We start from the raw sequence: 12,462 nt of genomic DNA, 5'->3' as shown, positions 1-12,462 counted from the left end.
ATTTCTCACGTTTGCATTTAAAAATATGCAGAGAATCTTACAAGGGGCGGTGGACCATTTAAACTTGAGTCTAGAACGTGACTATTTTTTCTTTTTGAGAGGATTGGTATACTTAGTGCAGGTAACTTCCGTGGTTTGCATAGACATAACATCTAACGCTAGGGGCGGAGCAGGCAGTCAACACACGTTAGCGGGTAAGTTACAGCAGCAAAAGACACGACTGCATCACTGAGAGTACCAACTTCAGCCACAACTAAACGCGAAGCTCGACTGCGCAGCCGCAGAAGGCGCTGGGCGGGCCTGCGCAGCCGCATTAGGAGCCGGCGGCCGGGGGGCGACCTCGGGCCCGCGCTGTTTCGCTGGCGGAGCGGGGCTGGTCTGCTCCCCGCGCCCCTCACCGCAGCGGTGAGGCCGGCTCAGTTGTGCCGGCCTCGGGCCACCAGCCCTCCTCCTTAGAGCCGCCGCCATCATGCTGCTGCCCGTATTCACCCTGAAACTGCGCCACAAAATCAGCCCCCGCATGGTGGCTGTAGGGCGCTACGACGGGACTCACCCGTGCCTGGCGGCCGCCACCCAAGCGGGCAAGGTAACCGCTGGGAACCCGGGCCCCTCGGGTCCCTACGACCTCCGCGGGCTGTGCCCGTGCGACCCCGCCCCTCCTCCTCCGACCCCGCCCCCAGCCAGGGTTGCCCGGCAACGGGTTGCCCGTCGCCCTAGCTCTCCATCCTGCTTCATCCACCCAGTCTAACAGAGTGGGGTGTCGCGTGAACGGCTTCTCCGAGCAGTTCCCTTTACTTGTCTTCCGGCCTTAGACTCGGACAATGTCAGACTCCCTTTACAGATGGGGAGCTTAGGGCAGAGAAGTCCCCGGAAGGGAAGGGGCTTGGTCAGGGTTACCTATAGTAGCAGACCCCAGATTCGAGCCCAGCGCCTCTGCCTGTCAGTCTGGAACTCCTTCCGCTATCTCAGACTGCCTCTCGAGCCAAGCAACTTTATGGGAAAAAAGGAAAACAAAGACCTGTAAATTAAATGATTCAAATTGCACATTTGATCTTTATCCATGAGCATTCACGTCTTTTCCCGTAATTTATTCACTAGGGACCTGTTTATGTGCCAGGTGCTGTGCAAGGTGTGGGAGTCAAAGAGATGAGAAAGACGTGGTCATTCAACATTCACCAGACTTTTACTAACGCCTCCTTTGTGCTAGATGTTGGGGATTCAGAGATAAAGCTGGAGTCCCTAATTTCAGAAAGCTTATAGTCCAGAAGGACAAGTGACAAAGCAATTCACGGCACTGTGTGTTGAGGGAGGTAGGCCCAAATACATGGAATACAGTGACACCAAGCGTCATAACTTCCAACAGGTACAAAGCCTTATTACATTAATTATCTCGGCATCCTTGTTACAATGCCAAGGGCAACAGGCTTAGTACCTACTAATTTCATGACCTTGGGCAAGGTACTTAATCACAGTGTCTACCACATAGAGTTGTTACGATGACTACATAAGTTAATACATGCGAGCGCTTGGCATATAGAAAATGGTCACTAATTGTTACCTGTTACTATTTTCCTTTTATTACTCCCACTGTAATGACTAGAATAGTGGTTCAGAGAGATTCAAAGTAATGCTCGAGGTCGCTCAACTAGCTTAGAGTGCATGTGCTCTGACCTATTGTGGATTTCGTAAGCTAACATTTATATAATGATTTACAGTTTTCAAGCCATTTCCACCTATGTTGTATGTTGTCTCATATGATGTGCCTTGGGATACATAAGTAAAAAGCAATGGTTCATTTTCATTAAGTAGTATAATGAAGTAAAGCCCTTTGCACAGGCCTTGGCACGTAATTATGGTAGTTGTTATTGTTAAGAGGCACTGACATGCCAAAAAGAGATTCATACGGGTTCTGCTGTAGCATAGCAGCTGATTAAATGGGCTGAAAAGATCCCATTGATGTTAGCTCCTAATTTATTGAGGGCTTACTATGCTGGGCACAGTCCTTAGCTTTGCAGGTGCAAGGGTGAGGGTGATAAACAGGTCTCACCCCCTCGGAGCTTACACTTGAGAGGGGGAGCCAGACAGTTAATAGAAAAAATAGAAAAATATATATATTTATGTATATACATCATACACATACAGATAATGTTTCAATAGGAGAAAAAACCACGGGTTGGGGATGATGGCAGATGCTGTTTTGGACAGAGTGGTCCTGTAGGCCTCTGATCAGATAACTGTGGATCAGAGACTTGAAGGAAATAAGGAAACAAGCCCTGCAGATGGTGCCTTCTGGGCAGAGGGGTCAGTAAGTGCAAAGGCCTTGAGGTGGAAGTATGCTTGCTGTGTTCTAGGAACACAGGGAGGCTGCTGGGGCTGGAGTGGAATGAGGAAGGTAGCCAGGGACCAGATCGTGAAGGGCCTGTGTAGGGCCCTGATCATATAGGGCCATGGTAAAGACTGGTTTTTGGGTGATGGGATTTGATTTATGTTTTAGATAAAGGATAGCTGGCTGGTATTGCAACAGAGATGCTGGGAGGTGAGTGTAGGAGTAGTACCAGGAAGATCAGGCGGAAGTTTCCATGGAAGCCCTTTCACTAGAATGTGACTTAGAGTGGGAGGCAGGAATGCTTGATTCCACCTAGGTCTGTTTCTGAAGGCGGAAATAAAAAAAAAGGGAGAGATTGAGAGAGAGGAGGTTCTGTATCCTGTGTAAGTGGACACTATATTCAGAACTTTAAACAAATCTGAAAAGTTCTGACCTGATCTTTTATCCTGAGACTTAAAAAAAAAAATTGGTGATATTTTATTTAAGTAATACTCAAACATCTCCTTTAAAAACAAATATTCCAGGTAGGGCTAAAGCCCTCCTTGACCGTTCATGCCTGTGTCTCTAGAAACAGGATTTTGTCATTGTAAGTGGGACTCTGTTGTGAATGTGGAGCTGGCTTACTGGATCTGGTCTCTGAGCCCGAGCTAGGATTTTTTTTTAAGGAAGATTAGCCCTGAGCCAACATCTGCTGCCAATCCTCGTCTTTTTGCTGAGGAAGACTGGCCCTGAGCTAACATCCATTCCCATCTTCCTCTATTTGTGGGACGCCTGCCACAGCATGGCTTTTGCCAAGCAGTGCCATGTCCGCACCTGGGATCCGAACCGGCGAACCCTGGGCCGCCAAAGCAGAACTTGTGAACTTAACTGCTGCACCACTGGGCTGGCCCCCTGAGCTAGGGTATTTTTAAGAGGGGTTTCTTGCAAGATGAACATTTGTAGTTTCCTCTGGGGACATTTTTCCTCTCACCGTGGAGCCGAGGGGGCTGGCTGAATTTATATTGTCAGCATCACCCCCTCAGCAAGAACACGTTGCGGGAACATCAGCCAGTCCTTTGGCTGAAGGTACTGGTAGCGATCCATTTGTTGTGTGACTGAGCTTCCTGAGGGACAGGTAGGTCTCCTGGGGACCTGATTTCTGTGTGCAGAGAACAGCAGGAGGGGACTAGGGAGAAGCCGGCCTCCTGGGACTCTTGTTGCTCTCGGCAACAAACCCCAAACTCTTTGCATTCCAATTACAATGAATGTGAAGTCCGTAAGTTATTTCCCTCCTGTTCTTTCTCAGCATGTCTAATTACTAGAAGATTCCAAAAGAATTCTTTTGTTCAGGACTGTTATAAAAGGAAGTAAGATGTGGTGGCTAGAGCCTAGGGTCTGGAGCCAGACACCAGGCTTCATGTCTTCGCCCTGGCACTTATCAGTCGCCAGACCTTGGGAAGGGCCTTAACCCTCTGACCTCATTTGTAAAGCAGGGTAAATGCAGGAACTTGTATAAAGCATGTTGTAAAGTAGTACTCAGATGAGAACATGAACTACATGCCTTTTCTATGTATTTCTAATCAATTCTTTTGAAAATTATTTTTTGTGACTAGGCTATCTTGTTTAGGTAATAATTTAAAATTAACTCTTTTTGGATTTATACCAAAGAGATGAAATACTTATTTAAAATGAGTGAATTTTAGAACTGGAGGAGGCTTAAGGTCCAGTCTTTTTTTCTTTTTCATACTGCCCCCCCGTGAAACTTTTTTTAGATAATGAAAATTTCCCTGATGAAATTTTCATACCACAGATATACTGCGTGTCTGTTTTTGTACTGTAGCCCTTTGGAGGGCCACAAGCCATTCTAAAATCTGAGATTCCCCCCACCCCAAACCCAGTCACCGCTCTTGGGAGCGATATCACCCCTGTTGAGAATCTGTCTTCTAGACCAAACCTGCTTTTTGCAGATGAAGCCCAAGGAAATTGAATGATTTGCTCAACACTCAGGTGATTATATTATGATAGTTGAAACTGCTAAATTAGTTAACTTTGGGCTAATTATAGACTATGAAAACTTCAAGAAGCTTGATTTCTGTGACTCAGTTTAAGTTTGTAAAACAGATTCATTAACTGCCAGACTTTAAAACCACCAGATGAAAGATACTAAAGGAAGTTTTGGGTTTTTTGGGATTTTTGGTGAGGAAGATTGTCCCTGAGCTAACATCTGTGCGAGTCTTGCTCTGTTTTGTATGTGGGACCCCACCACAGCATGGCTTGATGAGTGGTGTGTAGGTCTGCACCCGGGATCTGAACCTGTGAACCCCAGGCCACTGAAGCAGAGCATGCGAACTTAGCCACTATGCCACCGGGATGGCCTCCTAAAAGAAATTTTTATTATTCTATTTTCTATGATCTTCTTGGTGTGTAGCAATCACATGGTAGCTGGTAGCAGCAGCTTCCTACTGGTTGATCAGGAAAAGGCTGGTTTTTAAGAGTGCTTTGACGTCCTGCTGGTGGGTGGTATATAAACTGCCCTGGTAAGCAACAACTAGATTGTGCCCATTACCTTGTTTTTACAAGGCTGAGAACCACTGAATTTCCACAATTCATAGTAATTGAAAGCTAGCAATGCAAAGGACTGTGCATTAAGTGCATGAGTGTTTTAAGTTTTGTAGGTGATACAAGTGACTTCTCGTTAATGTTGGTGTCTGTTAATGACCTGAGTCTTTTTAAAAAGTGTATGTTAATTTTACATTTTTTGTATTTTAAGAGAATGTAATTAACTGTTTTTGTTTTAGGTTCTTATTCACAATCCTCATACACGGAGCCAGCATTTCAGCGCATCCAGGGTCTTCCAGAGCCCCCTGGAATCTGATGTTTCACTTCTCAACATTAACCAGGCAGTTACCTGCCTGACTGCAGGAGTATTGAACCCAGAACTGGGCTATGACGCTCTTTTAGTGGGGACACAGACTAATCTTTTGGCTTATGATGTCTACAATAATTCAGATTTATTCTACAGAGAGGCAAGTATACCCCTTTATAACCATAACTTTTCCATTAACCGTTAATGTCCCTTGGTTTTTTATGCTTGAAATGGATCAGACATCTGTTTTGGTTTGCTTAGCATATGGCTGTTGTAGTATAGTTAAACAACATGGAGATTTTGCCATTTACATCTGCTTTATCTACTTGACACTTATTTATTTATTTGGTCATGGTTGGTAACCACTTGGTGACACTCCAGCTTGTCTCTCATGAAGTATATCTATGACAGCGCCATCTGTCAAGATCTCCTATTGAGACTTCAAACAAGAGTGAGGAAGCCAGCAAACAGGCCTCCCAGTTGCTTTGCATTAAAGTTTAGTACCTTAGTTCATAGGGGAAACGCTTACTCTAGCCTGCCATCTGCAGGCTACTTCATCTTTAATACCCAAGTAATTCACGTTTATTATAGAAGATAGGGAAGCAAAAAGGAAAAAAAATGACATGTGATTTCTTCATCTAGAAATAACACTTAACTCTTTAGTTAATTTATCCAGACTTTTTACTAAGTCAAATTTTTTTTACGAAATGGGACTATACTATATACATGTGGCCTTTTACTTTTTTTTTGTATAATAACTTTTTAAAGATATAATTCACATACCATATAATTCACCCATTTAAAGTATACAATTCACTGGTTTTAGTTTATTCAGAGAGGTATGCAACCATCACCACAATCAATTTTAGAATATTTTCATTATCCAAAAAAGAAACGCCGTACCTGTTAGTAGTCACTCCACATTTTCCCCTAATTGATCATCCTGAGGCAACCACTAATATACTTTCTGTCTCTATGGATTTTCCTATTCTGGACATTTCATATAAATAGAATCATATAATATATGGTCTTTTTCTTAGCATAATATTTTCCAGGTTGATCCATGTTGTAGCATATTTCACTACCTTATTCTTTTTATGGCTGAATAGTATTCCATTGTGTGTAAATACACATTTTATTTATCCACTCATCAGTTAATGGACATTGGGTTATTTCCACTCCCTGGCTATTACATGTGGTCTTTTACTTAATAATATATTGTGAACATCTTTATTTGAAGTTAATATATATCTGTGCATCATTCTCATTGGTTCTCTAGTATTTCGTTGTGTTAATATATCATAATTTGTTTAATCAATTCCATATTGTCACATATTTGTGTTATTTCTATAGTTTCTGTATTATAATTGATATCTGTATCAATTGATACTTTGATAAGATACATCTTTGCCAATTTCTGTGATTATTTCCTAAGGATAAGTTCCTAGAAATGCAGTTACTTTTTTTTCAGTAATTTTTTTATTGAGGTCAAACGTACGTAGTGAAGTCCACAAACCTTAAGTGTACACTTCACTGAGTTCTGATCCCTGTAACCAACACACCCAGTAAGAATGTGGAATATTTCTCTCACTTCAGAACATACTGTTGTGCCCCCTTCCAGTCAATTCCTGTTCCCCATAGACATTCACTGTTCTGATTTCTGTCACCTCAGGGTGGCTTTCCCTCTTGTTGAACTTCATGCAAGTGGCGTCATACAGAATGTACTCTTTGGTGCCGGGCTCCTCTCACTCGGCATGTCCGTGAGAGTCTTCCATGTTGTTCCTTTCAGCAGCGGTTCTTTTTCGTTGCTGAGTAGTACTCCATTGTGTGAATAGGCCACAATTTGTTTATCCATTCTTCTGATGATAGACATGTGGGATGGACATTTGGGGTATTTTCAGTTTGGGGAAATTATGAATAAAATTGCTATAAACATTTTTGTGCTGGTCTTTTTGTGGACATATGTTTTAATTTATCTTGGGTCAATACCTAGGAGTGGTTGTACCATTTCACACTTCCATCAGCGGTGTATGAGAGTTCCAGGTGCTCCACATTCTTTATCAACATTTGGTGTTGCCAGTCTTTTTAATTTTAGCCGTTTGAGCAGGTGTGAAGTGGTATCTTATTGTGGCTCCTTTTTGCATTTCCCGCATGACCAGTGATGTAGAACACCTTTTCTTGTGCTTATTTTGTATTTATGTGTCTTCTTTTGTGAAGTGTCTAAGCCTTTTGCCAATTTTTTAGTGGAAGTTTGTGTGTATTATTGATTTGTAGATGTTTGTTGGATGTACAGTCATGTGGTGCTTAACAATGGGGATATGTTCTGAGAAATGTGTCGTTAGATGATTTTGTCATTGTGTGAGCATCGTAGAGCGCACTTACACAAACCTAGATGGTATAGCCTACTACACACTTGGGCTGTCTGGTACTAATCTTATGGGACCACCGTCCTATATGCGGTCTGTTGTTGACTAAAATGTCATTATGTGGCGCATGATAGAACTGGGTACAAGTTCTTTGTCATTAACAAATATTTTCTCCCAGTATGTGGCTCATTCCAATAAGTAGGTGTCTTTTGATGAGCAGAAGTTTTTGATTTTGATGACTCTAGCTGTTCAGTTTTTTTCTTTAATGGTTAGTGCTCTTTCTGTCGTCTAAGAAATCTTTGCCCATTTCAAGGTCACAAAGATACTCTTCCTGTGTTTTTGTACAAGACTGCGGTTGAGTTTGGGACTGCGTTAGGGTTCTCCAGAGTAACAGAACCTGTAGGATGTGTGTGTAGAGAGAGGGAGTGGAGAGGGATTTCTTTTAAGGAATTGGCTCAGGCGATTGTGGAGGCTGGGTAGTCCAAAATTTGCAGAGGGCAGGCAGGCTGGAGACCCAGGGAAGAGTTGATGTGGAAACTCGAGTGTGAAGGCAGACTGGTGGCAGAATCCTTCCTGTCTCAGGGGAGGTCAGTCTTTTCTCTATTAAGGCCTTCAACTGATTGGATGAGGCCCACCCACATTATAGAGGGTAATCTGCTTTACTCAGAGTCTACTGATTTAAATGTTAATCTCGGGTTGGTGGTTACCAGAGGGGAAGGAAGGAGGGAGGAGGGCGAAAGGGCTGATTAGGCACATGTGTGCGGTGATGGATTGTAATTAGTCTTTGGGTGGTGAACATGATGTAATCTACACAGGAATTGAAATATAATGATGTCCACCTGAAATTTATATATTGTTCTAAACCAATGTTACTGCAATAAAAAAATAAATGTTAATATCATCTAAAAAATACCTTCACAGAAACATCTGGTAATGTTTGACCAGATATTTGGGTACCATAGCCTAGCCAAGTTGACATATAAAATTAATAATCACAGGGATTCAGCTTTACTGTTGCTGAGTTAAAAACCTTTTTTAAATGAGATTTTTGATAGATATTGCAAATTGCTCTCTAGAAAGACTACTGTTTTTCCACCTCCCCCTCAGAATGTGAGAGCGCCTGTTTTATCACACCATAACCAACAGTGGATAGTGTTGTTATTTTTCATCTTTGCTAATCTGAAAAATGAAAAATGATTTATTGTGAGAATGAACTTTTTTTTACATTTGTTGGTGATTTTAATTTCTTGTGAATTTCCTGTTCATTTTTTTTTTTGCTTTGGATGTTTACCCTTTTCTTATTTATTTGCTTTTTACTAACTCTTTTATCTTATTAACAAAAAAAATTAACTCTGTCTTATATATGGTAGTTATTTTTTCTGGTTTATTGTTTACCTTTTAACTCTTTTGATTGATTGGCCATTAGCAGTTTTGATTTCTTATGAATTCTTTTCTTCCCTTTATAGCCAATCTTTTTTTATAGTTTTCCTACTTAGAGATTATATAAGTAAGGACTATTTTCCTGTACAATAAATATTTGCTACTTATGAAGATGTCCTCAAAAATTCCAAAATAAATTAAATTATGCTTGTGTACTTTATTTAAGAAGTCTGGGACATTTATTAATTCTGGATGGTGGGGATATAGGTGTTTGTTTTATTGTTGTTTGTGCTTTTTGGTAACTTTACAACAAAAAAGAGTAGTAGTAAGAGAACTGGATAATAAGTATTAAAAAGATTTCCATCCGTGGGGGTTAAAATAGATTACAGAAGTTTGGGTGTTTTAAAGACATGTGTCTTGATTCTCTGGCGAATTTGGCCTTTAGAACCCAGTGGTCCAAGAGAGCCTCGGATTATGTGGCAGTTTATTGTAGCAGATTAGTGTGAGGCCCAGGGCCTGCGTTTGTCCTGGCTCTGTGCTCATCCTTGCGTAAGCACACATAAGCCCCCGTGACTGTCCTCGGTGCACAGCCCTGGCCTGCCTCTCAGGAGACCACATGGCTTCTCACAAGTGATGACAGAGGAATCTGAGTATCCAAATAAAAATAAGGATCATTGTATCTGAGATTTTAAGTCTTTTTCCTTCTCAGGTGGCAGATGGGGCCAGTGCAATGGTGCTGGGGACACTAGGAGACATCCCCTCTCCTCTGGCGATTATTGGTGGAAACTGTGCTCTGCAGGGTTTTGATCATGCAGGAAATGATCTCTTTTGGACGGTATGAAGAACAAAATGTTCTCTTTAATACGCTTAAATATTTTACTTTTAATGTTCTTTACTTTTTTTACCATTGACTGTAATGAATGAAAAAATCAAATAGAACCACGTTTATAATTCTGTGCATTATAATTCTGTACATGTAATTCTGTACATTAAACAAAGGATATGTGTAATTTGAATAACACCTGTTGGTGGTTTGTGTAATCCTGTTTTTCATGTAGCTACTATATTTGGATTCACTAAAGAAAAGATGGCATATTAATGATTTTTTATTTTCAGGTCACTGGAGATAATGTTCATTCTCTGGCCTTGTGTGACTTTGACGGTGATGGGAAGAAAGAGGTATGTGGGGGAGGAGATACTGTTCTTGTGCTCAGCTGAATAATTTTCCCATGGCAGTGACTTTAGTGTTGGGAGAAGTGTGAGCTTCTTGTATTTGATTCTGATGCTCTGTTGCCTAAATGCTGAACTAACTGGCCTCATTTGTCTTTGCCCGCTCTTTTGAAGAATAAATCACTTGTGTTTGTCTGATACATAGATCAAGGGCATGGTATGTTAAATACATGGGGCGGAGAGAGAGAGCAGAGCAGTTGATGGGACTGCGGTCATAGTCACATCTTAGAACTTGCTTCTGATGCTTTGACACATATTAGTAAGTCATTTTCAATTTTGGCCAACTTTTGCAGGAATTTAAAAGTTTCAGAGATTGACTCTTAGCCTTTGAGATTATTCTAGTGGTTACTCTAGAAGTGAGCTTCTTGAGCAGCCAGTGAAGTGCTGTTGGCACTGACTTGCCCCTCTCTTGTCCATGGATACTGGGCTCTGGTATTTGAAACTGGGCTTCTGTGTGCAGGCGAGAACTTTTTCTTCACTGACTGAGTCTGTTGACCTTCCTGTTAGAGGGAACCTTTGTCAGCACCAGATTATTGGGAAATTGGAATTCTGGGATAGCAGTAGCAACGTACAAAGTACTATGCAATTTTTGGTTTTATTTATGGAAATTTCACTGTGTTCACTTGCTGAACTAAATATGCATGATTTTCTTCCTTTCAGCTTCTTGTCGGATCTGAGGATTTTGATATCCGAGTTTTTAAAGAAGATGAGATTGTGGCAGAAATGACAGAAACGGAGGTAAGAAGTGCCACCTCAGAATTATGGTAACCTTGGGCCGCATAGATCAGCACAGTCGGACCTAACATCCCATGGGAGCACTGGGACACCTTCTCATGGCCCAGACTCTTTAGGGTAGAAACTGTGGGGGTTAAACAGAGCTGCACATTACAGAGAAAGAAACATTTACAAATCCACTATCAAGGTATATTTTGAAAAGACTGATTAAACAGAGAAAAATTATTGAGCACATAAAGGTGTTTCTTCTAATGAATTAATACATATTAATAAAATAATAATAATAATAATGGCAACCATTTATTGTGCACCTAGTGTATGCCAGGCACTGTTCTAAGGGCTTTACATGAACCAACTCATTCAATCCTACAACAACCCTAGTAGAAAGGTGTTATTATTTCCCATTTCTTTGTTAAGTATTTGACACAGCGTCGTGGCTATTAAGTGGCACGCTCAGGCTTTCAACTTTTATGCCTCCTCCTCCTCCTCCTCCTCATCATATGTGTTAAATGGGATTGAATGAAGTGCATAAATGAGATTTTGTACTTTTTCTCTTCATTCAAATTAAGTACTTCTTAGGAACATTTCTGTAGGTAAACTTAAAAATTAGATGTTAGAGAACTTGGCTAGTTTCTTTGTGATTAGAATTACTCATGTAATTGAACTTGAGATATTTCTTAGAGTTTAAATGTCATTTTCTTAAAGAAATGTCTAAAGATTGCCCTTATCTTTTGTAGTTTTGTCATTCTTGGGATATTTATTTGCTGCTGGTTTTCCAGGCTTGGGCAAGATGGAAACAGGAAAAAGAATTAGGATATTCTGAATTAAGGAAGGAGAAGAGGATAAGGGAGCAATGGTTTGTGAACATGTGAATGAACCAGAGAAAAAAACAACAGAAGGGAGTCTTAGAGGTCAGAATGGTGGGATTCTGCAAAGCTCAGGCAGGTGGCGTTTAGGAGTCTGTATGAGAAAAGCTGAGGGCACTGGCCTCAAAACCCCGCTTGAGCACTTGTCCTTGCCTCTCACCAGTTACAAAAGCTAGCCAGGAAAGTGGGGCTCCTGTTCCCCTGACTACAGAAGGAGACCAAAAAGCAGACCTGGATATTGATAGACAAAATGTTATGAATGATTTTAATTAATTTACATTTATCCTGTAGCAAGAGTCATAGATTTGTCCTTAGTCCGACTGTTTATATATTAGCAGTTGTTATGATTGTAAACTGATAGTTGCAGTAGAGAAAAATGATGGGAGAAATGGGTGCCAGGAGCAGCAGTCTGAAAACGTGTGTCTATGCAAGGTTGCATTTTATGTGTCTGTGCTTAGTGTGTTCTTCTGGAGAGAGGGTCTTTAGCTTTCATTAGATTCTTAAAGGGGTTTGCCACCCCCTCTTCTCCCCCCCAAAAAACCAGCTTGAGAATCCCTGGCCTACAGGTGCTGTGTCCTGCATTATCGTTTTCCTTTCCTTCAAATTTGGGTTAGATCTTTTCCCGTTTGATGGGAATCCTTCAGGTTTCATTGGATTTCTTCTTCTTGTCAATATCAGATGTGAGGAGAGTGTGTTCTTTGAAACATCTTTTTC

General features: G+C 41.2%; 1 protein-coding gene across 1 annotated transcript in view; it reads left to right on the top strand.

Moving 5' to 3' along the window:
* The first annotated feature begins 272 nt into the window (after nucleotides 1–272).
* BBS2 (Bardet-Biedl syndrome 2) overlaps nucleotides 273–12,462 on the top strand; it is a 34,422-nt gene continuing 22,232 nt past the window's right edge. Inside the window, exons 1-5 of the mRNA XM_001492983.6 lie at nucleotides 273–586; nucleotides 5,104–5,331; nucleotides 9,627–9,752; nucleotides 10,034–10,096; nucleotides 10,808–10,885. Of these exons, the coding sequence (XP_001493033.2) occupies nucleotides 470–586; nucleotides 5,104–5,331; nucleotides 9,627–9,752; nucleotides 10,034–10,096; nucleotides 10,808–10,885 (612 nt within the window). The 5' untranslated portion in view covers nucleotides 273–469. The remainder of the gene's footprint in view (nucleotides 587–5,103; nucleotides 5,332–9,626; nucleotides 9,753–10,033; nucleotides 10,097–10,807; nucleotides 10,886–12,462) is intronic.

Source organism: Equus caballus, chromosome 3, assembly GCF_041296265.1.
Source record: "Equus caballus isolate H_3958 breed thoroughbred chromosome 3, TB-T2T, whole genome shotgun sequence".
Classification (NCBI taxonomy): domain Eukaryota; kingdom Metazoa; phylum Chordata; class Mammalia; order Perissodactyla; family Equidae; genus Equus; species Equus caballus.
This window is presented reverse-complemented; position numbering and strand designations above follow the sequence as displayed.